Source organism: Rana temporaria, chromosome 13 (assembly GCF_905171775.1).
Source record: "Rana temporaria chromosome 13, aRanTem1.1, whole genome shotgun sequence".
Taxonomy (NCBI): domain Eukaryota; kingdom Metazoa; phylum Chordata; class Amphibia; order Anura; family Ranidae; genus Rana; species Rana temporaria.
In genome coordinates this window covers 110,377,831-110,402,232 of record NC_053501.1, presented here as the reverse complement: position 1 = coordinate 110,402,232, position 24,402 = coordinate 110,377,831, and the positions used below count along the sequence as shown (strand labels likewise).

Below are 24,402 nucleotides of genomic sequence, written 5' to 3'. Positions count from 1 at the left end.
AGGAGTTGAGCAGTCCAGGACCTTCATGAGGTCCATCAACCAACTGATGGTTGATGGACCTCATGAAGGTCCTGGACTTCATAACTAGAGCCCTGACCTTCTCCCCACCCACCAGTTACCTCCACCACTGCCATGGTCAGAAAAAAAAAATGTGTACGTTAGGGATCCTAACACCATTTCCATAAAGTAAGACCTATTTTCTCATATTGTTTCTCTCCACAGGTTGTGAGTCGGAGGACAATCGGTGCCAAAATGCTTCTAACAATGACCGGGGAACTTTTGAGCACAACCATGTCGACTTCTGGCTCCGCTCTTCCCGTCAGCTCCCTGACTTTAGAGCAAAAGGCTGCCTTCGTCCTCGTGTTCCTGCTCTTCATCTTCTTGGGCCTTCTCATCATCCGATGCTTTAGGATCCTTCTTGATCCCTACCGCAGCATGCCCTCTTCAACATGGACTGACTACATGGAGAAGGACACCTTCGATTACCGCTGGGCCTGACGTTGGGATCTGATCCCAAACTATGGGATTCAAAACTATGATCCCAACTTTCACTGGTGGCCTTCGGGAAAAATCACCTTTGGGGGGGGGGGAACGGGGAACGGTGGGGACGGGCAGTTTGGGTTTGCTATTTTGTATCCTTAAAGCCTATTTGTGTGTGATGTTTACATTGACTGCGAAGCTTTGTAACCGATGCTATGCTCCAGTCTAAGTGAAAAAAAAAAAGTGAAACTAATTCTGCCAATACAAAATCAAAAGAAAAAAAAAAAGAAATAAAGCCTCAACAATCGCACTTTTGGTGCCAGCCTACGCCAGGGCTTTGTGGACTGAGCCCTTTGCTGTAACTCTCGTCGTTCTCTGTTGTGTGTAGTGTGTGTGTCTTATCGATATTGTAGGTGCGTGTTGAGACATCAAAAACGAAGGGACAGTTCAATTTTTTTTGTCAGTGCGAGGAAATTTGTCCTTCGATTTAACTGGTACTATTACTACTACTACCGAATCAACAAAAAAAAATACCTCAGTCTTAAATTTTTAGACCGATGTGATGTCAAAAAAGGAGACAAACTACAGCGTTTTAAAATGTTTTCCCGTGGGATGGGAAACTGTCGAAAAAAATTGCCAGTTGGCCAAAAAGTTGCCTTGATCAAAAAAATAAATGTTACCTTTTTACATCCGTGAGAGTCGGGAAAAGGCTTTTTAGCCAGATTACCCTAGGACCTAAAACTTTGCCGAAAAATATCCGCAGCCGATTCTGAAAGTCTTTTTACCGATGCTTTGAGCGTCGTCAACGTATCAAGTCGTCGTTTCGATGTGAGTAGTTGCGAGCACACGAGTGAATTGTATCGCTTTAACCAGAACTTCATCACCTCATTGCTGTCATGACCAAGGGGGTAAAAAATAAAAAAAAGCAACAACGAAAAGGGACCAGAGGCCATTTTTAATTCTTGGCCGAAACATTCCGAGGGAGGCGTCCATGGTGGCTCGTCATAGGTGGTCGGCGTGGACGTCGTTAATGAAAAAAAGAAAAAAGCACAAATTGTAGATTAAAGCACGTCTCCCTTTTTGGGGGAAGCCAGATTTAATCCCCCAGAAGGCATGGTGTTTTTTTATTTTTGTCAAGGTGTCGGTAGACATCCTCGCTATCTGCAGTAAATGCTAAAGAGTAGGCCGAAGAGGACCAATTTGTCACTGCCAGCAATGATCCACGATTTACTGCCTGCCTGCTCTGTGCCAAAGACACAGGTGCGTCTCGACAACGGGGGAAAAAAAAGAAGAAGATGAGATCTCTGGTCTCCATGGAAACTGAGGAGCACATTTTAGAAAGTTTTTTTTTTTTTCCGTTGAAATGTATGAGCCAGACTTGTGGGAAGAAAGTGCGATGTGCAAGCAACATGTGCAGCTAAAAGGTATGGAGTATTTCATCAAGGAAGACCATCACTTGTTGATACCAGTGCCCCGAAAAGTGTCTGCTTAGTAGCTGTTGTGTTTCAGCCATTTCTGTGTGCAAGACCTAAGAAATAAAAGTGAAGTTTTTGAACCGTAAAGCCTTTTTATTTTTGTGGTATCTACAGCAGGCAAAGATCATGGGGGAGAATGTCCAAATTGTATGCAGATAGGTGTCTGGGCCAGGATTCCAACTGATTCTGCAAGGCATAAGCGATAACCGATAAGCCACTGTGCTGCCCGCATTCTCCACCAAATACAAAAAATGTAGCAGGGATAGTGGGAACCTCTTATAATGGGCACAGCAGGTGTGCAGACATGGAAACTGAGCACAGGGATGGTGGAAACCCTTCATTATAGGCACAGCAGGTGTACAGAACCGGGAACAAAGGATAGGGGTGGTGGAAACCCTTCATAATGGGCACAGCAGGTGGGCAGACCCAGGAACTCAGCACAGGGATGGTGAGAACCCCTCATAATGGGCACAGCAGGTGTACAGACCCGGGAACTCAGCACAGGGATGGTGGGAACCCCTCATAATGGGCACAGCAGGTGTACAGACCTGGGAACTCAGCACAGAGATGGTGGGAACCCCTCATAATGGGCAGAGCAGGAGTCCTGACTAGGATTCCAACTGAGGACCCCAGTGTTGCAAGACATAACTACTAACCAATAAGGCCACTGTGTTGCCTGCATTCTCCATCATATAAAATAAATGCAGCAATGATGGTGGGAACTCCCCATATTGGGCACAGCAGGTGTACAGACCCAGGAACTCAGCACAGGGATGGTGGGAACCCTCACACTGGGCACAGCAGGTGTACAGACCCGGGAACTCTGAGCAGGGAAGGTGGGAACCCCTCACAGGGAAGGTGGGAATCCCTCATATTGAGCACAGCAGGTGTAAAGACCTGAGAACTCAGTGCAGGGATGGTGGGAACCCCTCATAATACACACAGCAGGTGTACAGACCCGGGAACTCAGAATAGGGAACCCCTCACAATAGGCACAGCAGGTGTGCAGCCTTAGGAACTTTGAGCAGGGATGGTGGGAACCCTTCTTAATGAGCACAGCAGGTGAACAGACCTGGGATCTCTGAGCAGGGATGGTGGGAGCCCCTCATAATGAGCAAAGCAGGTGTACATACTTAGTACAGGGATGGTGGGAACCCCTTATAATATACACAGCAGGTGTACAGACCCGGGAACTCAGTATAGGGATGGTGGGAACCCCTCATAATGAGCACAGCAGGTGTGCAGACATGGGAATTAAGTGCAGGAATGGTGGGAGCCCCTCATAATGGGCACAGCAGTTGTACAGACCGGGAAAACCTTGATATTGGGTACAGCAGGGATGTTGGGAACCCCTCATAATATACACAGCAGTTGTACAGACCGGGAAAAACCTTGATATTGGGTACAGCAGGTGTCCTGGCTGAGATTCCAACTGAGGACCCCAGTGTTGCAAGGTAAGCCACTGTGTTGCCCCCAAAGAGGGTGGGGCAGTGGCACAAAGTCCACATGATTTTGCTAAAAAGGGTGGGGCCAAGAAACAAATCCCACAGCATTGTGCTAAAGGGGGTGGGGCAGTGGCACAGAGCCTGCAGGATTGTGCTAAATAAGAGGGTAGAGTAGTGGCACAGAGCCTGCAGGACGATGTTGGCACCACAGTATGCAGCCATAAAGTACAGCAAGGTTGGGTAGTGACACGTGCGCTGCATTACACATGTTCTTGCAGGAGATGCCCTTTAATGATGGTGGCAGTTCACAAATGATCACGTGATTCCATCAGCTGCCCTCTTTCTGTACTCCTTAGAACATAGTAGAGGCACTTTAAAAAAAAAAATTATAGCAGCATGGCAACAGTGTGTCCATTACCTTGTGTAAAAAAAAAATCTGAACGCAGACAGCAACCGAGCCGCAATTTGCATTTTGGTTTCCATGGTAACAGGTAACCAGGTGATTCGCATCTTAGACAAAACAACGCAGCAGAAACTCCTCGTAGACCACGCCCACCCTCCCCCTGAGCCATGGACCAACTGATGCGCAACAAACACATCCAGTCTAAACGTTGCTTCCAGCTGGCTACAGACATCAGAAAGTGGTGGAGCACGCGGGCAACGCTCAGTCGACAGGGTTTTTTTTTTTTTAAGAGAAAAGAGTCTTTTTGTTAAGAAGTCATGCTCAGATTGCCGAAGCGGTGCAAGTTTATGTTTTTCGGAGGAGGGAGGCAATGGGAGGGGGGACACGCCTAGTGGCGGCTTGGATCAGGGAAAATTATGTAGATGATGTCATCCCTATACAAGTCTACTGAGCATTCGTCATTATAACAGAACACACAATTAAATTAATAGAGACGTCTCCAGGGTTGTGAAACAACGCAACGGCCAAAGAAGCCTAGAGACCCAGAGCAAGCAATCAGGATCTCCTTGGAGAACCCCTCATAATGGGCACAGCAGGTGTACATACCCGGGAACTCAGCACAGGGATGGTGGGAACCCCTCATAATGGGCACAGCGGGTGTACAGACCCGGGAACTCAGCACAGGGATGGTGGGAACCCCTCAAAATGGGCACAGCAGGTGTACAAATCTGAGAACTCAGCACAGGGATGGTGGCCACAGTGCTGCCCGCATTCTCCACCAAATACAATAAATGTAGCAGGGATAGTGGGAACCTCTTATAATGGGCACAGCAGGTGTGCAGACATGGAAACTGAGCACAGGGATGGTGGAAACCCTTTATTATGGGCACAGCAGGTGTACAGAACCGGGAACAAAGGATAGGGGTGGTGGGAACCCCTCATAATGGGCACAGCAGCTGTACAAATCTGAGAACTCAGCACAGGGATGGTGGGAACCCCTCATAATGGGCACAGCAGGTGGGCAGACCCGGGAACTCAGCACAGGGATGGTGGGAACCCCTCATAATGGGCACAGCGGGTGTACAAATCTGAGAACTCAGCACAGGGATGGTGGGCTCAGAGAAACTGGGTTGAACGCAGGATGCTGGCCATCACATCTGAGCACATCTAGTGGCAGAAATTAAGTACTGCAGGGCATATCTTTGGATGAAAGCTGAATATGGGGCATATGAGGGACAAAGACAGGTGACCTTATCACCAGGACCCCTAGAGGACACAGCATGAAAGATAATATCCCAATGGTGCCTAGGCACTACCTTAACACAAGACCTATTGGTCTTTAATTCCTCCTGAGAAAGAGCAGCATACTTCCTGTGCCTAGGCACTCCTATTCTCTATGCGATTTGGAGCGATATTTGGTAAGGTCACTACTTTGCTGCTTATTGTTCTCTTGGGGGAAGCTGTTCTTGAGGACCTACAGTGCAAGGGATCGTCACCTAATCCTCCTTCCATTGTGTGGCTCTGTGCTTCCTCTATCCCTCCTTGCTGGATATGATGGGGGGTGGCTTTACCTGAGGACCTGCAGTGCAAGGATCTCCATGCTTCTTCTTCCATCATTGTAAAGGTCTGGTGCTTCCTCCATCCATTCTTGGTGGTAGGAAATCTGTACCTGAGGATCTGCAGTGCAAGGATCTCCCTGCTTCTTGTTTCATTAAAAAAGGTAATGCAAGATGGATTCAGTTCTCCATCCACAGGAGAGGTCCCCCAGAAGCATTTGGCCCCCCCAGTGGGCTAGAGGCCTTAAAAATTAAAGGGGTCGTAAAGGTAAAAAAAAAAAAATCCCTAAATCGCTTCCTTTACCGTAGTGCAGTCCTTTCTTCACTTACCTCATCCTTCCATTTTGCTTTTAAATGTCCTTATTTCTTCTGAGAAACCCTCACTTCCTGTTCTTCTGTCTAACGCCACACAGTAATGCAAGGCTTTCTCCCTGGTGTGGAGAAAGCCTCTTAGGGGGCGAACAGGAGTGTCAGGACACTCTCTACTTTGCAGATAGCGAAAGGCGCTGTATATTAGTGGGCATCCTGACACTCCTGCTCACCCCCCTCAAGAGGCTTTCTCCACACCAGGGAGAAAGCCTTGCATTACTGTGTGGAGTTACAGACAGAAGAACAGGAAGTGAGGATTTCTCAGAAGAAATTAACCAGTTCCCGACCCCCGCATGTACATATACGTCCACAATATGGCACGTACAGGCACATGGGCGTACACGTACGTCCTCGCCTATAAGCGGGTGGGGGGTCCGATCGGGACCCCCCCCGCTACATGCGGGGGTCGGGTCCGCTCGGGGAGCGATCCGGGACCACGGCGCGGCTATTTGTTTATAGCCGCTCCGTCGCGATCGCTCCCCGGAGCTGAAGAACGGGGAGAGCCGTGTGTAAACACGGCTTCCCCGTGCTTCACTGTGTCGGCGCATCGATCGCGTCATTCCCTTTATAGGGAAGACACGATCGATGACGTCATTCCTACAGCCACACCCCCAAACAGTTGTAAACACACACTAGGTGAACCCTAACTCCTACAGCGCCCCCTGTGGTTAACTCCCAAACTGCAACTGTCATTTTCACAATAAAGAATGCAATTTAAATGCATTTTTTGCTGTGAAAATGACAATGGTCCCAAAAATGTGTCAAAATTGTCCAAAGTGTCCGCCATAATGTCGCAGTCACGAAAAAAATTGCTGATCGCCGCCATTAGTAGTAAAAAAAAAAAAATAAATAAAAATGCAATAAAACTATCCCCTATTTTGTAAACACTATAAATTTTGCGCAAACCAATCGATAAACGCTTATTGCGATTTTTTTTTACTAAAAAATAGGTAGAAGAATACGTATCGGCCTAAACTGAGGAAAAAAAATGTTTTTATATATGTTTTTGGGGGATATTTATTACAGCAAAAAGTAAAAAATATTGCTTTTTTTTCAAAATTGTCGCTCTATTTTTGTTTATAGCGCAAAAACTAAAAACCGCAGATGTGATCAAATACCACCAAAAGAAAGCTCTATTTGTGGGGAAAAAAGGACGCCAATTTTGTTTGGGAGCCACGTCGCACGACCGCGCAATTGTCTGTTAAAGCGACGCAGTCCCGAACTGTAAAAACACCTTGGGTCTTTAGGCTGCATATTGGTCCGGGGCTTAAGTGGTTAAAAAAAAAAAAATAAAAAAAAAAACGGACATTTAACCACTTAAGTACCCCTTCGCGCCGATATACGTCGGCAGAATGGCACGGCTGGGCACAAGCACGTACTTGTACGCAGGGATGTATTTAGGTTTTGTGCTGCCTTAGGCCTGACTAAACTCGTGCACCCCCTAATTTAAATATGACCCACCCCTTCCTGTCAAGGCCACACCCCTTGCAGTTTAAGACCCACCCGGAAATTTTCAAGTGGGGACACTAGTTCAGATGGCCTGGGGGGGGGGGGGGGCAATGTATTCGGGGGTGTGGCCGATTAATGGGGGCGCTAAACTAATTTGCCTAACAGTGTAGTGCAAGCCGTGGGGACACTGTCTGTGCTGCCCCCATGCAAAGTGCTGGCCTGGGCCTTGTTGGCCTAGGGCAGGATACAGCATTGCCTGTACGTCCTCTTTAAGAGCCCAGCCGTGGGTCGCCTGCGACCCGGTCGGAGACTCTGTGGCCGCGGGCACCGATCGCCGCTAGTGTCCAGCGATCGGTCACAGGAGCGGTGTGTGTAAACTCACCTTCCCCGTTCTTCCCAGTGGCAGTGTCATTGATCGTCTGTTCCCTGATATAGGGAAGACGATCACTGACGTCACACGTCCAGCACCGCCCCCCCTACAGTTAGAAACACATATGAGGTCACACATAACCACTACAGCGCCCCCTAGTGGTTAACTCCTAAACTGCAATTGTCATTTTCACAGTAATCAGTGCATTTTTATAGCACTTTTTCGTTTTGAAAATGACAATGGTCCCAAAAACGTGTCAAAATTGGCCGATGTGTCCGCCATAATGTCGCAGTCATGAGAAAAAAAAAATAAAATAAAAAATGCCCTATTTTGTAAACGTCATACATTTTGCGCAAACCAATCGATAAACACTTATTGTGATTTTTTTTTTCCAAAAATAGAGCTTTCTTTTGGTGGCATTTGATCACCTCTGCTGTTTTTATTTTTTGCGCTATAAACAAAAATAGAGCGACAATTTTGAAAAAAATTTAATATTTTTTGCTATAATAAATATCCCCAAAGAAGATATACAAATTCTCAGTTTAGGCTGATATGTATTCTACATATTTTTGGGGAAAAAAAATAAATAAAATAAATACATAAATAAATCGCAATATCGGCCTAAACTGAGGAAATTTTTTTTTTCCTTTTATATATCTTCTTTGGGGATATTTATTATAGCAAAAAATATTGAATTTTTTTCAAAATTGTCGCTCTATTTTTGTATATAGCGCAAAAAATAAAAACCGCAGAGGTGATCAAATACCACCAAAAGAAATCTCTATTTGTGGGAAAAAAAAAAAAAAAAAAAAAAAAAAAAAAGACGCCAATTTTGTTTGGGAGCCACGTCGCACGGCCACGCAATTGTCAGTTAAAGCGACGTAGTGCCGAATCGCAAAAATCTTCTTTGGGGATATTTATTATAGCAAAAAATATTGTTTTTTTTTTTCAAAATTGTCGTTCTATTTTATTTCTTCTATTTTTGTTTTTAGCGCACAAAAATAAAATAAATAAATAAAAAAGGACACAGGGTAGAGTTCAAAATATAAATCATTTATTAAAATATAAAAAATCTTTACAAATTAGTAGAAAAAAAAAATGAATAACATACATATTGATCATATCACATTTATAAACAAAAACAAACAAAAAACTAAAATAAAAAAAAAAGCCAAAACATTCTCCAAAGGAAAAAAAAAAATATTACAAAAATATTTCAGATAAAAATTAAACTTACTGTACATAAAGCTTTAAAAAAAGGTAACACTTTACAAGAGGGGTGAACATATAAATATGGTCTGGTTTTTCGCTGTAGGCAGAAAAGTCTTTAAGCGGGACAAGCATAAAGCCTATATACAGGAGCGGGGGAGGGGAAACTTCTCACAGATCCCCCCCGGAGCAGGGAGGCCATTTTTCAAAGGAGCCAGAAAAAAGTCACTCACACCAACCAGACAAAACTTTGTAGTATTTTTTTTTTTTGCGCCCTTCAGTCTTGCACCATTGTAGCGGCTCATCTCCTGGACTGAATTTGCTTCCTCTAAATTTCACTGCACACTGTGAGCTTCTCGCCATGTGCATTAGAAGCCAAACCAAAAAACCAGAGCCCGTCTCATTCATTTCCTGGGTGGAGGATCAGGCGTGTCAAACTGGCGGCCCTCCAGCTGTTGCAAAACTACAAGTCCCATGAGGCATTGCAAGGCTAACAGTTACAAGCATGACTCCCACAGGCAGAGGCATGATGGGACTTGTAGTTTCGGAACAGCTGGAGGGCCGCCAGTTTGACACCCCTGATGTACGGCATCACCTAGCCCATGGGTCTTCAAACTACGGCCCTCCAGTTGTTCAGGAACTACAATTCCCATCATGCCTGGTCATGTCAGAGTTTTACAATGCCTCATGGGATGTGTAGTTCAAACAGCTGGAGGGCCGTAGTTTGAGGATCCCTGACCTAGCCCCTTTCCCCCCCCCTGACTGGGCCTGGGCCCCGCCTCCTTCATTTATTGGATTTCAGTTCCTTCAATCACGGAGGCTTTAGCATCACATGTGGGCCTTACCTACGCATATACAGCCTGCCTAGGAACACACCCACTTCTCCAGACTGGAACACACCCACTTCTCCAGACTGGAACACACCCACTTCTCCAGACTGGAACACACCCACTTCTCCAGACTGGAACACACCCATCAAAAGGCATTTTGATATTTGCATCAGAGCTGAGGGCTTCTTGAGAGGAGTACTGAGGTAGGGTGCTGGGATATGTTTAGGAAGCTACGTATACAGCACCCTGCTGGCTCCTCCCACCAGCATTGCATTAAAAAAAAAAAAAAGCAGAGACCCAGCGATGATACCATCTAAAATAGGGGTCTTTAAACTAGCAACCCTCCAGCTGTTGTGAAACTACAAGTCCCATGAGGCATTGCAAGGGCCACAATTACAAGCATGACTCCCTCAGGCAGAGGCATGATGGGAGTTGTGGTTTCGCAAAAGCGCTGGATGGCCGACAGTTTTAGACCCCTGATGCAAAAAAAGTACGTAATGAAAACAGAAAGGCTTTATTTACAAATGATGAGGGAAGGAAACAGGGAAGGCGAAAATATAATAATTAGATGAACAACTGGTCTACCAGTGCCATTTATAAAAGGCAACTGGTAGCCAAGGGCTTCCCGCCGTGCACGTCAAGCTTCCCCCGCCGTGCACGTCAAGCTTCCCCCGCCGTGCACGTCAAGCTTCCCCCGCCCCACCTGCAGGTCAAGCTTCCCCCGCCCCACCTGCAGGTCAAGCTTCCCCCGCCCCACCTGCAGGTCCAAAATGGGTATGGCAGGTGTCAGCGAGTAGTGCGGAGGGGGGGGGGGGGGGGTTTCAGCCAATGACAATTTGTCGATCTTCACTCCAGCGGATGAACATGGAAGTGACAAAGGATCACTTCCAGGTTCAGAGCCATCACTTGCCAGGAGATGAAGTTGATCAAGAACCATCTATGCTTGATAAGCTTCACTAGGGTCCAAGAGGCATTAAGGGGGTTGATTTACTAAAAGTGCCAAAATCTGGTGCAGCTCTGCATAGAAACCAATCAGCTTCCAGGTTTTATTGTCAAAGCTTAATTCAACAAGCTGAAGTTAGAAGCCGATTGGCTACCATGTACAGCCGCACCAGATTTAGTAAATCAGCCTCCAACACTCTAACAGGCACCTATTGTTTGATTAAAAAGAAGACCCGTCGTGCCCATTATATGAGGTAAAGCCTCGTACACGCGATCGGATAATCAGACGAGACTTGTGCGATGGCAGGCTGTTGTCGGAAAATCCGACCGCTTGTACGCGCCATCGGACAAGTGTCGGATTTTCCGACGGACAAAATGTGGGATAACAAGCTTTAAAATCGTCCAACAAGCGTGCGTTGTCGGATTATCCGAGCGCGTGTACACAAGTTCTTTGGACAAAACTCCAAACGCATGCTCAGCATAACACATTAGCAGAAGTTGCCCAAAGGGTTGCGCTAAAGAGCTGAACAACCATGTAGTTTTGCGTTTGTTGACCGACAATTCTTTGCCATTTCTACGCAAGACAAGTTCACGGCCAACGCCCTTCAAGACAAAAGTCAGAGGCTTTGTCCGCAGAAAGTCCGATCATGTGTACGAAGCTTTAGACCACCTGTGAAGGTTTAACTGCTGTCTGTGCCCCCCCTTTGGCACCCTCTCTACTTGGTGTTATCGCCACAAAAAAAAAAAAAAACGAAAACCTCAAATTTTGGATCAGGAAGAGAAGTGAAACCTAATGGGGACACAAGTTCTGGTGAATTCCCTAATTTGAGAAAATTTGGGAATATCCGTCATTTCTTGTTGTGGTTATTGAACAGAAAGCAAAGAAAAAAATCTCCACAGATGGCAAAAAGGAAACAAGAGGGATTTGAACCCAATCCAAAATGAAAAAGTTTGCCTTTAGATAGAATTAAAAAGTTTTAAAATTCCTCACATGTAATCCATGTGCGCCTACTATGAAAGGGACAATTGGGTCACACCTATTGGGTACCTCTAGAACTAAGCCTCGTGGGACGAAACACGTCAGTACATGGTCTGGATTCGCCTAGGCTGAGGCGCCTTGTCTCATCTAGTACATGGGCTGCAGGAGTGCGGCGTATACATCTAGCAATATACATTGGGCTTGGATGAGCCCTACAGACGGAAGCATCCGGATTCAGTGGACCACTGGAGTAGAACCATCAGAGAGGAGATTGAAGTAATTTAATGGGGTCACATAATGGGGGGGGGGTCCCCACAAATGTCTGAGTGAGACCAATAATTCTAGGACCTTCATTCACAATAATACTCTAAAAATTGATGGCCTGTAAAGGCTTATAAAGAATTATCTTTTTTGGGGACCAAAGTTTTTCCGCCATCTGACAGGTATGCAGAATTTTAAGGCTTTGGTATCTTTTTTTCTCAATGTTTTGTATCTTTTTACTCAATGTAACCACTTCCTTAAGTTAGGGAATCACAGATGTGCGAATTTGGATGCGGTTTTCACAGCGAGTGTGACCAGTTCTCAATGGGACGGCCGCGGTGCCGTTTCCAAAAGGGTCCTGTGTGTTTTTGGGTCCATTTAAGGTGCTATTTAGGCAAAAAAATTCAGACCTGAACCGGTGAACAGAAATGCATCAGACCCCAGGCTGGAAAACCACGGCTGCACGTATGTGAGCCCGGCCTAGATTTTACCAAAGAATTGGTCAATATATTGTGTGTGCATGCTCTAAACAGAAAAACTTTAGTGTATTTTTTACTGAAGATACAACTGCTACCATTTTATTCTCTAGGGTCTCCGCTTTTAGAAAATATTTGGGGGTTGTTAACTAATCTTTAGGCCTAAAAATGTTATTCCGTTCCGACTGCCTAGAGTTTGAATGCCCACATGCATCGTTGGGCGAGCAATACCCAAACCCACGGCTCCGCTCCAGACTTGCACCCTTCAACCTACACGTAGGACCCAGGTGCTGGCTACCCTACTGCCCATCTCCATTCTCAATCAACATAATCCGCGCTCCAAAAACTTAGCTCTTCTCTCTAAATTTCATTCCTAAAAAAGAAGAAGAAAACTGCATACATTAACGTCTTCCTCCAGGATACAGGAAGTTTCCTATCCTGGTGAGCAATCCAACAGTGGTGAAACGCGTCGAACTGGTGGTTTTAGATAGACGGCGACAACTTATGCAGTTTTTATCTATTGAGAAATGCAATCTAGGAGAGAAGAGTCAAGTTTTGGAGTGCGGCTTATATATTTAGCTTTTGGCTGGGTGAACAAGGTTTCAGTGCCGAGGGGCGCGCCGACTCTGTGCTCCCAACACAGAGCGCGAGCTGTGAAAAGACGGCTCTTGGTCCCTGCGAATGATCAGAAGCTGGCCTATATGCAAATTGGCATCATAAAAACGGAGCAGGCCTCGACAAAATCCGGGCGCCCGGTCGCAATTGTGACCTGGCGCCCGGGAAGCTTAGGCCTGTAGAAGCCCGCAAAGCCGCGGCCTCAATTACCATCCGGCACGGGCCTTCACAGAAAGAGGTCAACGTGTGCAACAAGTGGTTAAACTAACTAAAAATAAAATAAAAAGAGAAATTATACTCAATTTTCTTATACAAGGTTTCCCCCCCAAAAAAAGGGGGGGCAGAGAGCCCCACCCGCCTAAAACATGGAACATATCAAGCACATCTTAACAGCATCCTACGCCCCCCTCCTACTTAGCGTAGATAAATTTAAAACGGCAGGCCACCGCTTTCGAAACAAGGGGGGGGGAGATCTAACGTTGACTTAATGAAGAGCGACTGCTGCTACGGGCCGTTGGATTTCGAACGTCGCTGGTTTTTAATGAATATTAAGTGGGCCGAGGTCGGCTGCCATGGCGACAAGAGCGGCGTTCGGAGACACTCTTGTCAGAAGCGGTGTAACCTCGCGGCTCCGAGTCGCTGGGCTTTGTTTTTTCTGCTGCGCTCGGCATTAATACCGTTTTGGGTTATCGATGTGTCAATCTATTTTCCGCCTCGGGGGCCTCAGTCCCATTGTCGTGAAAAAGGATCCAATTATGGCCAAGGCAGGTTTTCAGTAGAAAATGAGCCGGCCAACGCCCTCGCAAGAACGGCAAGCAGAGATTTATTACAGCAATGGAGAAAAAAAATAAAAATAAAAAAAAAATAAAAAGAATAAAAACGACAAAAAAAAAAAAAAAAAAAGGAGAAGGAAAATATATAAAAATACAAAAGAAAAAATTTTGGAGCCTTAAAACAAAACCAAGGGGAGTCAATGCTCCCCTTAGTAACAGTCCCTCCAGTGCGACAGTCTTCGGCCATCTTCACTGACCGCCACGGGATGACGTCACTCCTGCGCATGCTCGCAGTTTGTTGTAGCGGAACGTCAGTTTTGCTTTAAACTGAAGCTGTGGTCAACAGGCATGCAGAAAAGGTTGAAATACCGGAAAAAAAAATTACTGCACCAGATCGGATCGCCCCGGGATAAAGTGATCGAGGATTTTGGTCATGTGACCAGCACAGGAGGAGCCTGATCCAGCAGGGTCTTCAACCCTACTGCCAATTTATCCAACCAAGAGTCACCTGACATGCCAGAACTTCATTTAGAAGAGCCTCCATGGCCAGGAATGGAACGTCATGTGCCAGGAAGGGGCGAGGCCTAATCCTGACTTGAGCAGAAGTCATGGACACATGTACAGCCTTGGGCCTAAGGAGCCAGCATGGGGAGGGTACAAAGTATGGTTAGAAGCCCCAGAACTAGACTTCCAACAGATGGTCACCTGTGGGCTCTGGATCTTTATACCAATGGGTTTCAAGCGCCTCCCACTGGCATCTCCAATGGCTTCCAAGCGCCTCCCACTGGCATCTCCAATGGCTTCCAAGCATCTCCCACTGGCATCTCCAATGGCTTCCAAGCATCTCCAATGGCTTCCAAGCATCTCCCACTGGCATCTCCAATGGCTTCCAAGCATCTCCCACTGGCATCTCCAATGGCTTCCAAGCATCTCCAATGGCTTCCAAGCGCCTCCCACCGGCATCTCCAATGGCTTCCAAGCGCCTCCCACCGGCATCTCCAATGGCTTCCAAGCGCCTCCCACTGGCATCTCCAATGGCTTCCAAGCGCCTCCCACTGGCATCTCCAATGGCTTCCAAGCGCCTCCCACTGGCATCTCCAATGGCTTCCAAGCGCCTCCCACTGGCATCTCCAATGGCTTCCAAGCATCTCCCACTGGCAGTATGAAGGAGTACTACATGGAAAGAATGCAACAGGAAAGGGGGGTGCCTACAGGGCCTGGCAAGAAGATACAAGGACCTCCTCTAGCTTCCACCCATTAATGAAATGGGCTTTTGGGTGGGCCGACCCTACAGGTATATCTAAAGTCAAACTTTTTTTTTGGGGGGGGGGGGGGGGGGTATTTAGTAGGGAAGGGTTGAAACTGCTGTCCGTTTTTCTTTTTGCCATCTCTGTAAAATTGGGGAGATTTCCCACCACTTCATGTCCTGTAAACCACAGAAAGTGAGCGATAAATTTCCAATGTAACACAAAGCATGAGCCTCCTCCTCCTCTCTCGCTCATGTTTTGCGTTACCAAGTGCCGGCCTCTATCATTGTCTCTAAGGCTACATAGACACTGTGCTTTCAGCACAAAAATGTTTTAAATATATATAAAAATGGGAAAAAAAGAAAAAAGAAAAAAAAGAAGCCTTAAGTTATTCTGCGAGCAACAAATATGGAATGGAGCGCCATTTTTTTTTTCCAACTCAACAACAAGTCCCCTAAATATATAAAATAACTCCATGCGTCTAAAACATCCAAATCACGGCCAATCCAGAAACATGATATTATAAATACATTATAATGAGGAGGGGGGTCACATTGCGGGGGTTCTAATTAGAGGGAAAAAGATGAAACATTAGAACTGCTGTTTTGCTACTTGTAATGTAACTACTTGAAATGCCAACGGCCACCACAAGAAGGCGCCAGATCACAGAAGGAAGCTTAGGCCTGCAGAAGGCCGCAAAAGCGATCGGCCTCAATTACCGGCTGGCCCGCGCCGGCCGGTAATTGAGGGCCGCGGCTTTGCGGCCTTCTGCAGGCCTAAGCTTCCTTCTGTGAAGGCCACAAAGCCACGGCGGGCCCGCGCCGGCCGGAAATTGAGGCCGTGGCTTTGCGGCCTTCTGCAGGCCTAACTTTCCTTCTGTGAAGGCCGCAGTGCGATTGCACCGGCCAGTAATTGAGGCTGTGTCTTTGCGGCCTTCTGCAGGCCTAAGCTTCCTTCTGTGAAGGCCGCAAAGGCGCGGCGCGATCGCGGAGGGCCCGCACCGGATGGTAATTGGGGCCGCGGCTTTGCGGCCTTCTGCAGGCCTAAGATTCCCAGAGTGCCAGGTCACAATTTCTTGTCGCAATTGCGACCGGGTGCCTGGATTTTGTCGAGGCCTGCTCCGTTTTTTATGATGCCAATTTGCATATAGTCCAGAATGTTATGAAGAAGAGCGATCGGATGAATTGCAAAGTCCCTCTCTGCCATGAAAATGAACTTAATCCCCATAAAAAAAAAAAAATTCATTTGTGAAGAAGACGACTTCAGGGCGCCCAAGAAAGTCCAGCAAGCGTCAGGACCGTCTCCTACAAATTGATTCAGCTGCGGGATCGGGGCACCACCAGGAAGGTGTGAGGACATCGGCTCCAAAGTACAAACACGCATGCTCAGAAGCAATGCTCACCATAACACAACAACATTAGCAGAAGTTGCCAAAAGGGTGGCGCTAAAGAGCTGAAAAAAACACGTTTTGCGTTTGTTGGCCGACAATTTTTTGCAATACAAGTTCCTGGCCAATGCCCTTCGTACAAAAGTCCTGCAGAAAATCCGATCGTGTGTACGAGGCTTTAGAGGCGCTGGGGGGGACAGATGCAGCAACAACCTAGGCAAGTAGATTCTTAGAATATATATATATATATATATATATATATATAAAAAACACCCCATACATCCCTTTTGAAAGGAGAAGGGTGGCCTGAGCTTGTTTGGCTGGGCTTCTCCTCTGGGTCAGAGGAGTGAAGTTCGTTTTGCACTCCTGTGACCCGTTTTCAGCAGAGAGCGGACTGAAGGTCTGACATCACAGGAATCAGTCCAGGCACCGCGTCATCCCGACAATAAAGTCTGGATCCACCAGGTGCCTGGACTGATGGCCGTCTCAGCGAGACGCTCCAGCCCCCCTCCAATTAGCATGGAGGAGCAGAGAGGAGAGCTGCTGATTGACAGTCGGCACTCCAGTTAGCATGGAGGAGGAGCAGAGAGGAGAGCTGCCGATTGACAGTCGGCACTCCAATTAGCATGGAGGAGCAGCAGAGATGTTGATTGACAGTCAGCAGCTCTCCGCTGGGGGATCTATGAGAACGGAGCCATAGGTGATGTTCGATCGCTCGGTTCTCAGTGTAGAGGCGCCAAGGGACAGATGCAGAATCCACCTAGGCAAGTATAAATAGGCAACCCCCCCCCCCCCCCTCAAAAAAAACAACCCCCCATACTTCTCTTTTAATGTGATTGTCAATAAAAGCCTGACCCTTATGAAATGCTTGTGATTATACTTCAGTATCCCATAGTAACATCTGACAAAAAGGATCTAAAAAGAAACACTGAAGCGGCAGACTTTGTGAAAATTAAAATTTGTGTCATTCTCAAAATTTTCGGCCACGGCGGTATACTCCGTCAGCATATACTGGAAGCTATTGGGGGGGGGGGGAATCTGGTTACTATGTGTAGCTGCACCAATCAGCTTCTAGGTTTCTAAGGTGAAGTTAGAAGCCGATCGGCTACCATGCACAGCTGTACCCAGGGGCGGACTGACCATTGGGGCTCTCGGGCATTGCCCGAGGGCCCCATGCCACTAGGCCCCCCCCCCCCCCCATCAGGCTCAGTATGTAAAAATTTGTGTTTTTTTTACATCTGTCCCTGATATGTCCGAAACCGACATGTTTTTGATGTGAAAAACCCGAGATTTGAGCTTCCCCGCCTCTGCACTGCCTGGCGTGGTGGCCATCTGTAAGCCCGGGGGGGGCCCATATTCTTCTATTGCCCGGGGCCCCCATGAGTGGTCAGTCCGCCACTGGCTGTACCAGATTCTGTGTGCACCAGTCTAAGCAAATCTCCCCCCCCCCTCCCCCAATGGTAGGGCTCAATATGAATAAAGCTGTACAACGTAGACCATAATTCACTAGTAGTTCAGATACAGATCCACTTCAAAAGACTTTGGGGGGAGAGAAAAAAATAAAAAAAATAAAGAATTTAAAAACAAATCCTGTACACGATAAACTATCTGATGCTCCGTCTCACATATATAAATAAATGTGTTTATAGTTCGTAATAAACATGTATAAAATAAGAAAAAAATAAAAACGATTTGCGGTTTTGGAAGCCACAAAAAATACACTGGAAAGTCTCTGGGGGGCGCCTCTATACCAACCTCACATTTATGGGGATTGCACTTTAAAGTGAGCCTGCCGCCAATCCTGGAAGTCAAAATGGAGCATATATGGTAAACAAAACGAAACAAAAAAAAAAAGGAAGAAAAGAAAAAAATTTAAAGAAAGAAAATAGGCAAAAAATCAAAAACAAAAATAGAACAAAAAAAAAAAAAAGAAGAAAAGGAGATTATGTAGCAGTGAACAATATGAGCAGATAGATTGACATGAAGGTTTTCTTGTAGTTGTCACGCTCGGCCCCTCCATTAGTAAAATGGGCTCACCAGAAGGGAGATCCACTCAGAATTGACTTCAGCTACTTCGGAGGATTATTTTCGGATTTATATTTTTTTTTAGCCGCTGCCTAAAGCGAATCTGCCCTACAGGTAGCAACAGCATTAAAGTAGAAATGTGGCCTTTAAACAAGAAAGATAGAAAAAAAATGCTTTAAAAGTTGCTTCATAATTTTTTTTTTATATATACTATGGGGGGGGGGGGGGCTGCTTTACTAATAAACTGGAGAGTGAAAAATCTGGTGCAGCTCGGCATAGAAACCAATCAGCTTCCATTTTTTTTTGCTTAAAGTGGAACTCTACTCAAAAATGGAACTTCCGCTTTAAGTATCCGTCACCCCTTAACATACCACATTTGGCATGTCATTTTTTTTTTGGTGGGGGGTACCTAGCTCAGACCTCCTCTCCTGGTACACCACAGATTTTCACCCCCCCCCCCCCCTCCAATCTTCTGCGACACGTCACAGGTCCCAGAAGATCACCCGGCCATTCCTAACGCAGTGCGCACCCGGCCATTCGTAAATGAAGTGCGCACGCCCATTTGTAAAGGAAGTGCGTGCCCGGCCATTCCTAACGCAGTGGGCACCCGGCACGTGCCCGGCCATTCGTAAAGGAAGCGCGCACACGCCCATTTGTAAAGGAAGCGCGTGCCCGGCCATTCGTAACGCAGTGTGCATCCGGCGCGTGCCTGGCCATTCCTAACAGTGTGCACCCGGCACGTGCCTGGCCATTCCTAACACAGTGCGCACCCGGCCATTCGTAAAGGAAGTGCGCACATGGCCATTTGTAAAGGAAGTACATGCCCGGCCATTCCTAACGCAGTGCGCACCCGGCACGTGCCCAGCCATTCGTAAAGGAAGCGCGCACACGCCCATTTGTAAAGGAAGTGCGTGCCCGGCCATTCGTAATGCAGTGCGCATCCGGCGCGTGCCTGGCCATTCCTAACACAGTGTGCACCCGGCACGCCGAGCACGTGCCTGGCCATTCCTAACACAGTGTGCACCCGGCACGCCCAGCACGTGCCTGGCCATTCCTAACACAGTGTGCACCCGGCACGCCCAGCACGTGCCTGGCCATTCCTAACACAGTGTGCACCCGGCACGCCCAGCACGTGCCTGGCCATTCGTAAAGGAAGTGCACACCAGGCCATTCGTAACGCAGTGCGCATCCGGCCATTCGCAACGCAGTCGGCTGTGAAGCCACAGCTAGACACACACACACACACACACACACACACACACACACACTTGCAATGCTGGCGCCGCAGACAAAAGTGAAACATTGGACAGTGGGACAGGCGAGTGTCCGATTATTAAAAGTCAGCAGCTTACTCTGTTTGTAGCCACTGACTTTAAATGGGTGGAACTCTACTTTAATTGAACAAGCTCAAAGCCGATTGGCTACCATGCAGAGCTGCACCAGATTCTGCACTCCCCAATTTTATTACCTCCACCCCCAATGTCTTTTTCTGCATAAAGGTGCCTTCCCTTCCTCCTGGCAATCTTCTATACACCGTTTTAGGCAGTGACCTCTTCAATCATCGTTTGTAAACAAACCCCCATGTGTTTCCGATACAGTGGAACCTCGGATTACAAGCATAATCCGTTCCAGGAGAACGCTCGTAATCCAAAGCACTCGCATATCAAAAGAGTTTCCCCATTGAAGTCAATGGAAATTAAAATAATTTGTTCCGCATTGACTTCAATGGGATGCAATACCGTATTCGGCCAGAGGCGGGTGGGGCGCCAGAGAGCCTCGGAAAAGGCCCAAGGAAACTTCGGCTGACCTCGGAAAGACTTTGCACCTGAGATTTGCCGAGGTCAGCCGTGCTGTCCTCGGGCCTTTCCGAACAGCGATGTTCAGCTTCCGATGCCCCCCCCCCACCTCAGGCCAAAAGCGGTACTGCACACAGCTTTGGCCTGAATCCTGCTCGTTTTTTGAGACAACACTTGCAAACCGAGTCACGATTTTTTTTTTTAAATACAGCGCTCATATTGCGAAAAACGCTCATTAACCGCGTTACTCGCAATCCGAGGTTCCACTGTAAATTTGCAATCATGGAGATTACAAGTGCGGGCTCCTAGAACTGAGATGCAATGCTCACAAGGCCTGGTGCTTAAAAAATGTACAGGTTGTAGTCATGAAAATTAACCTCCATTTGGGCAAAATTGGAAGCTCCAAGTCTAAGATCCACACGGAGTGGCACCGCAAGTCCCTACACTTTATCACACTACACTTTATCACGGCTATGACCCAAGAAAACAATTTTAAAAGCAAGGTACGGTTCACGTTCTCCCCATCATACGCCCATTTTGAGATACCCACGGTGGTGGCGGCGGCGGCAGGCCAACTTGAAAGGGTCAACCTACCGATTACTTTTCTTAAGAGCCCAAAGACTGCTGGGTCACCTGGAATGGAAGCAATCGAGAACAGAGGTCGAAAGATTTCAGCACTTCGAGGAGGCCTCCAACATTGGACAGCAGATCACCAAATCTCCAGCCCATCCCTGTAGCTTCTCCTGAGACATCTCGAGAAAATCAAAAAAATAAGTTCTGTACATCCGAGACCTTTTACAAGGCCGCCGCGCGTCACATCGTGGTAATGTCACTGTGGTGTTCCACTGTCTCTACCTCCGTGACCTCCGTCCCCTCCAGTTCCTCTGTTGACACGATATACGTGTCTCCCTCTATGATCACTTCTGTGGTGTCGTCTCCGTTCACGTGCCTTTCCAGGTCTTCCAGCTTTAGCCGGTAGCCCTCCGCTTCCTGTTCCTTGGCCAGGAGCTGCTGCCTGTACTCGCTGGCTCGCAGGTTGGCCTCTTGCAGCTGTCGTTGCAGCATTTTTGTGGCATCATCAGGGCGGCCGGCCTAAAAAGACAAATAGAAAAATTATAAGCATGGTGTCGGAGATAACACCCAGATTTGCGTCTTCCCCATGCGAGTGGTTGGACCGGGCCGCGACACACGAGAAGGCTAGAGGCCGAGGACGCGACACACGAGAAGGCTAGAGGCCGAGGACGCGACACATGAGAAGGCTAGAGGCCGAGGACGCGACACACGAGAAGGCTAGAGGCCGAGGACGCGACACACGAGATGGCTAGAGGCAGAGGACGCGACACACGAGATGGCTAGAGGCAGAGGACGCGACACACGAGATGGCTAGAGGCAGAGGACGCGATACAAGAGATGGCTAGAGGCAGAGGACGCGACACACGAGATGGCTAGAGGCAGAGGACGCGACACACGAGGTGGCTAGAGGCCGAGGAAGCGACACGAGGTGGCTAGAGGCCGAGGAAGCGACACACGAGGTGGCTAGAGGCCGAGGAAGCGACACACGAGGTGGCTAGAGGCCGAGGAAGCGACACACGAGGTGGCTAGAGGCCGAGGACGCGACACACGAGATGGCTAGAGACTGCATTTTTCTTGACCTTACCTTACAAATTGGAATATAATAAAATGTATATAATTTAAAAGCTGCAATTTTCAGTATTAGTTTTCGGCCAAGTGCATCCTTCATTTTCGGTCCCAAAATTTCATGCCACTGGCTGGGAAGGGGTTAACATTGGGGCAATTAAAGGGTTAACTGTGTGCCTAGTCAGTGTTTATATGTACTGTATGTGTCGCTTTTACTAGGGGAAGAGATGGAAGAGCTCTGCCTTGTTTACATAGACAAAGCTTTGTTCCGAGTCTCTGCCCGACGATTGGCGACTGACAGGGTGGCTCTACAGAGACTATCATTTATGTCATTTAGGGAAAAAAAAAAGTCTCTTTATATAGCAAAGAACGACAGAGGAGGAAAAAGAACGACAGAGGAGGAGGAGGAAAAAAGAACGACAGAGGAGGAGGGGAAAAAAAGAACGACAGAGGAGGAGGGGAAAAAAAGAACGACAGAGGAGGAGGGGAAAAAAAGAACGACAGAGGAGGAGGGGAAAAAAAGAACGACAGAGGAGGAGGGGAAAAAAAGAACGACAGAGGAGGAGGGGAAAAAAAAGAACGACAGAGGAGGAGGGGAAAAAAAGAACGACAGAGGAGGAGGGGAAAAAAAGAACGACAGAGAGGAGGAGGGGAAAAAAAGAACGACAAAGGAGGAGGGGAAAAAAAGAACGACAGAGGAGGAGGGGAAAAAAAGAACGACAGAGGAGGAGGAGGAAAAAAGAACGACAGAGGAGGAGGAGGAAAAAAAGAACGACAGAGGAGGAGGAGGAAAAAAGAACGACAGAGGAGGAGGAGGAAAAAAGAACGACAGAGGAGGAGGAGGAAAAAAGAACGACAGAGGAGGAGGAGGAAAAAAGAACGACAGAGGAGGAGGAGGAAAAAGAACGACAGAGGAGGAGGAGGAAAAAAGAACGACAGAGGAGGAGGAGGAGGAAAAAAGAACGACAGAGGAGGAGAGGGAAAAAAAGAACGACAGAGGAGGAGGGGAAAAAAGAACGACAGAGGAGGAGGGCAAAAAAAGAACGACAGAGGAGGAGGGGAAAAAAGAACGACAGAGGAGGAGGGGAAAAAAGAACGACAGAGGAGGAGGGGAAAAAAAGAACGACAAGAGGAGGAGGAAAAAGAACGACAGAGAGGAGAGGAAAAAGAACGACAGAGGGAGAGGAAAAAAAAAACAAGAACGAGAGGAGGAGGAAAAGAACGACACATAAAAAGATCCCTAGATGACAGAATACCATGGGGAGAGAGCAACAGCTTGAGTCACCCCTCCAGAGAGAGAACAGATACATACAGACCTCACCCAGAATAGAATGGTAGCAAAAAGAAAAGGATCCTTGGAGATGAGAAGTGACTGCAGGGAGTATCCAAAAAAGGAGGAGAGCGTCACAGCGCCACAACGAGTCACGTAAAGTTTTATTTTTCATTACAAGAGGTGTGTGTTGGGGGCTCAGACCTGAAAAGTACATATGTTTGGGGTTCCAAGTAATTTTCTAGCACAAAAATAAATTCCAAACACAGATTTTAACTTGTAAGCAACAAATGTCCGAAAAAGGCTTAGTTTTCAAGTGGTTTAAAAAATATATATTATGGATTTATATAAAAATAAAAACCCACACATGACTTTGCTCCCTTATTATGTTTTGGGACTCATCAAATATAAATTTTCAGTCCTACAAAAGGTTTCTTACCGTGCTGCTGGCCGTGTTATTTTCAAACATGTTCCGTTTTTAGTCTCTTGAGTGGAGAGGTTCATCCTCTGTTACCACTTCCTCTATGACGTCTTCCTGTGGTACTGCCACAACTGGGGGAGAGATGAGAAGATGGACAATCAAAACCAGGTCCACCAGTGCTCCAGCTCACCCAAATGAATTGCGGCAGATGGCTTGTAGGGCTCAATACACTGAGGAGTACGGGTGAGCGCTTGCGTAGTACGTTGATCTTCCTGCTCTACTGCCCGTATTAGACAGCTGTCTGCAGGAGTCTGACATAGCACCCGCATCTGCCGATGGTGGGTACAATGCTCTGCAGACTGCTTGGAGAAAAAAAAAAATAATAAATGCACATTTACCCTGCAAACAAAGTGTAATTATTTTTTTCTTTCAAAAAAGTGAACTTTTCCTTTAAATTGCTCAGCCTGTTTGTGTCTGTGTCAGATCCAATTACTGTTCAGCGCTCATCTGCACAGTACTAAAAACAGAGAAACCCAGGGACTGTGGGATATGTAGTTTCTTCACAGGAAATGTTAGTTCTCAGACTACAGACAAAAGGTCATGTATTAAAAGTGGTTGTAAACCCTTACATACCACTATTACCTACAAGTAAGCCTTAATAAGGCCAACCTTTAGGTACTGGAAATATCTCCTAAATTTTGTACAGTTTAGGAGATATTTTGCCATATATGCTTTCGCCCGACGTCGTCAGCGCATGTGCACCTGAAGAAAGAGCGCGATTGTGCCGTTTCTTCAGCAGCGTGCCCGTCACCGTCCCGGGAGTGACGTCACGCGACTTCAAGCCAGTCACAAAGCCGGAGTGCACCGGCCCGGAAACGAAGAGGGGTGAAGATGGACCACGCCCACCAGCGTGGACTTCGCTTGCAGGTAAGTGCCACACCAATGGGCTACTATGAGATGCATACTAGCCCATTATGCATTTACTT

General features: G+C 47.1%; 2 protein-coding genes across 4 annotated transcripts in view; one reads left to right on the top strand and one right to left on the bottom strand.

The window, feature by feature from the left end:
* Positions 1-2,042, top strand: part of LOC120920272 (cortexin-3-like) — a 28,314-nt gene extending 26,272 nt beyond the window's left edge. For all 3 annotated transcript variants that reach the window (XM_040332254.1, XM_040332253.1, XM_040332252.1), the window contains exon 2: positions 223-2,042. In XM_040332254.1, the coding sequence (XP_040188188.1) occupies positions 253-498 (246 nt within the window). In that variant the 5' untranslated portion in view covers positions 223-252 and the 3' untranslated portion in view covers positions 499-2,042. The remainder of the gene's footprint in view (positions 1-222) is intronic.
* Positions 2,043-20,438: 18,396 nt separating this feature from the next.
* GABPB2 (GA binding protein transcription factor subunit beta 2) overlaps positions 20,439-24,402 on the bottom strand; it is a 16,324-nt gene continuing 12,360 nt past the window's right edge. The window contains 1 exon segment of the mRNA XM_040332033.1: positions 20,439-21,179. Within this exon segment, the coding sequence (XP_040187967.1) occupies positions 20,901-21,179 (279 nt within the window). The 3' untranslated portion in view covers positions 20,439-20,900.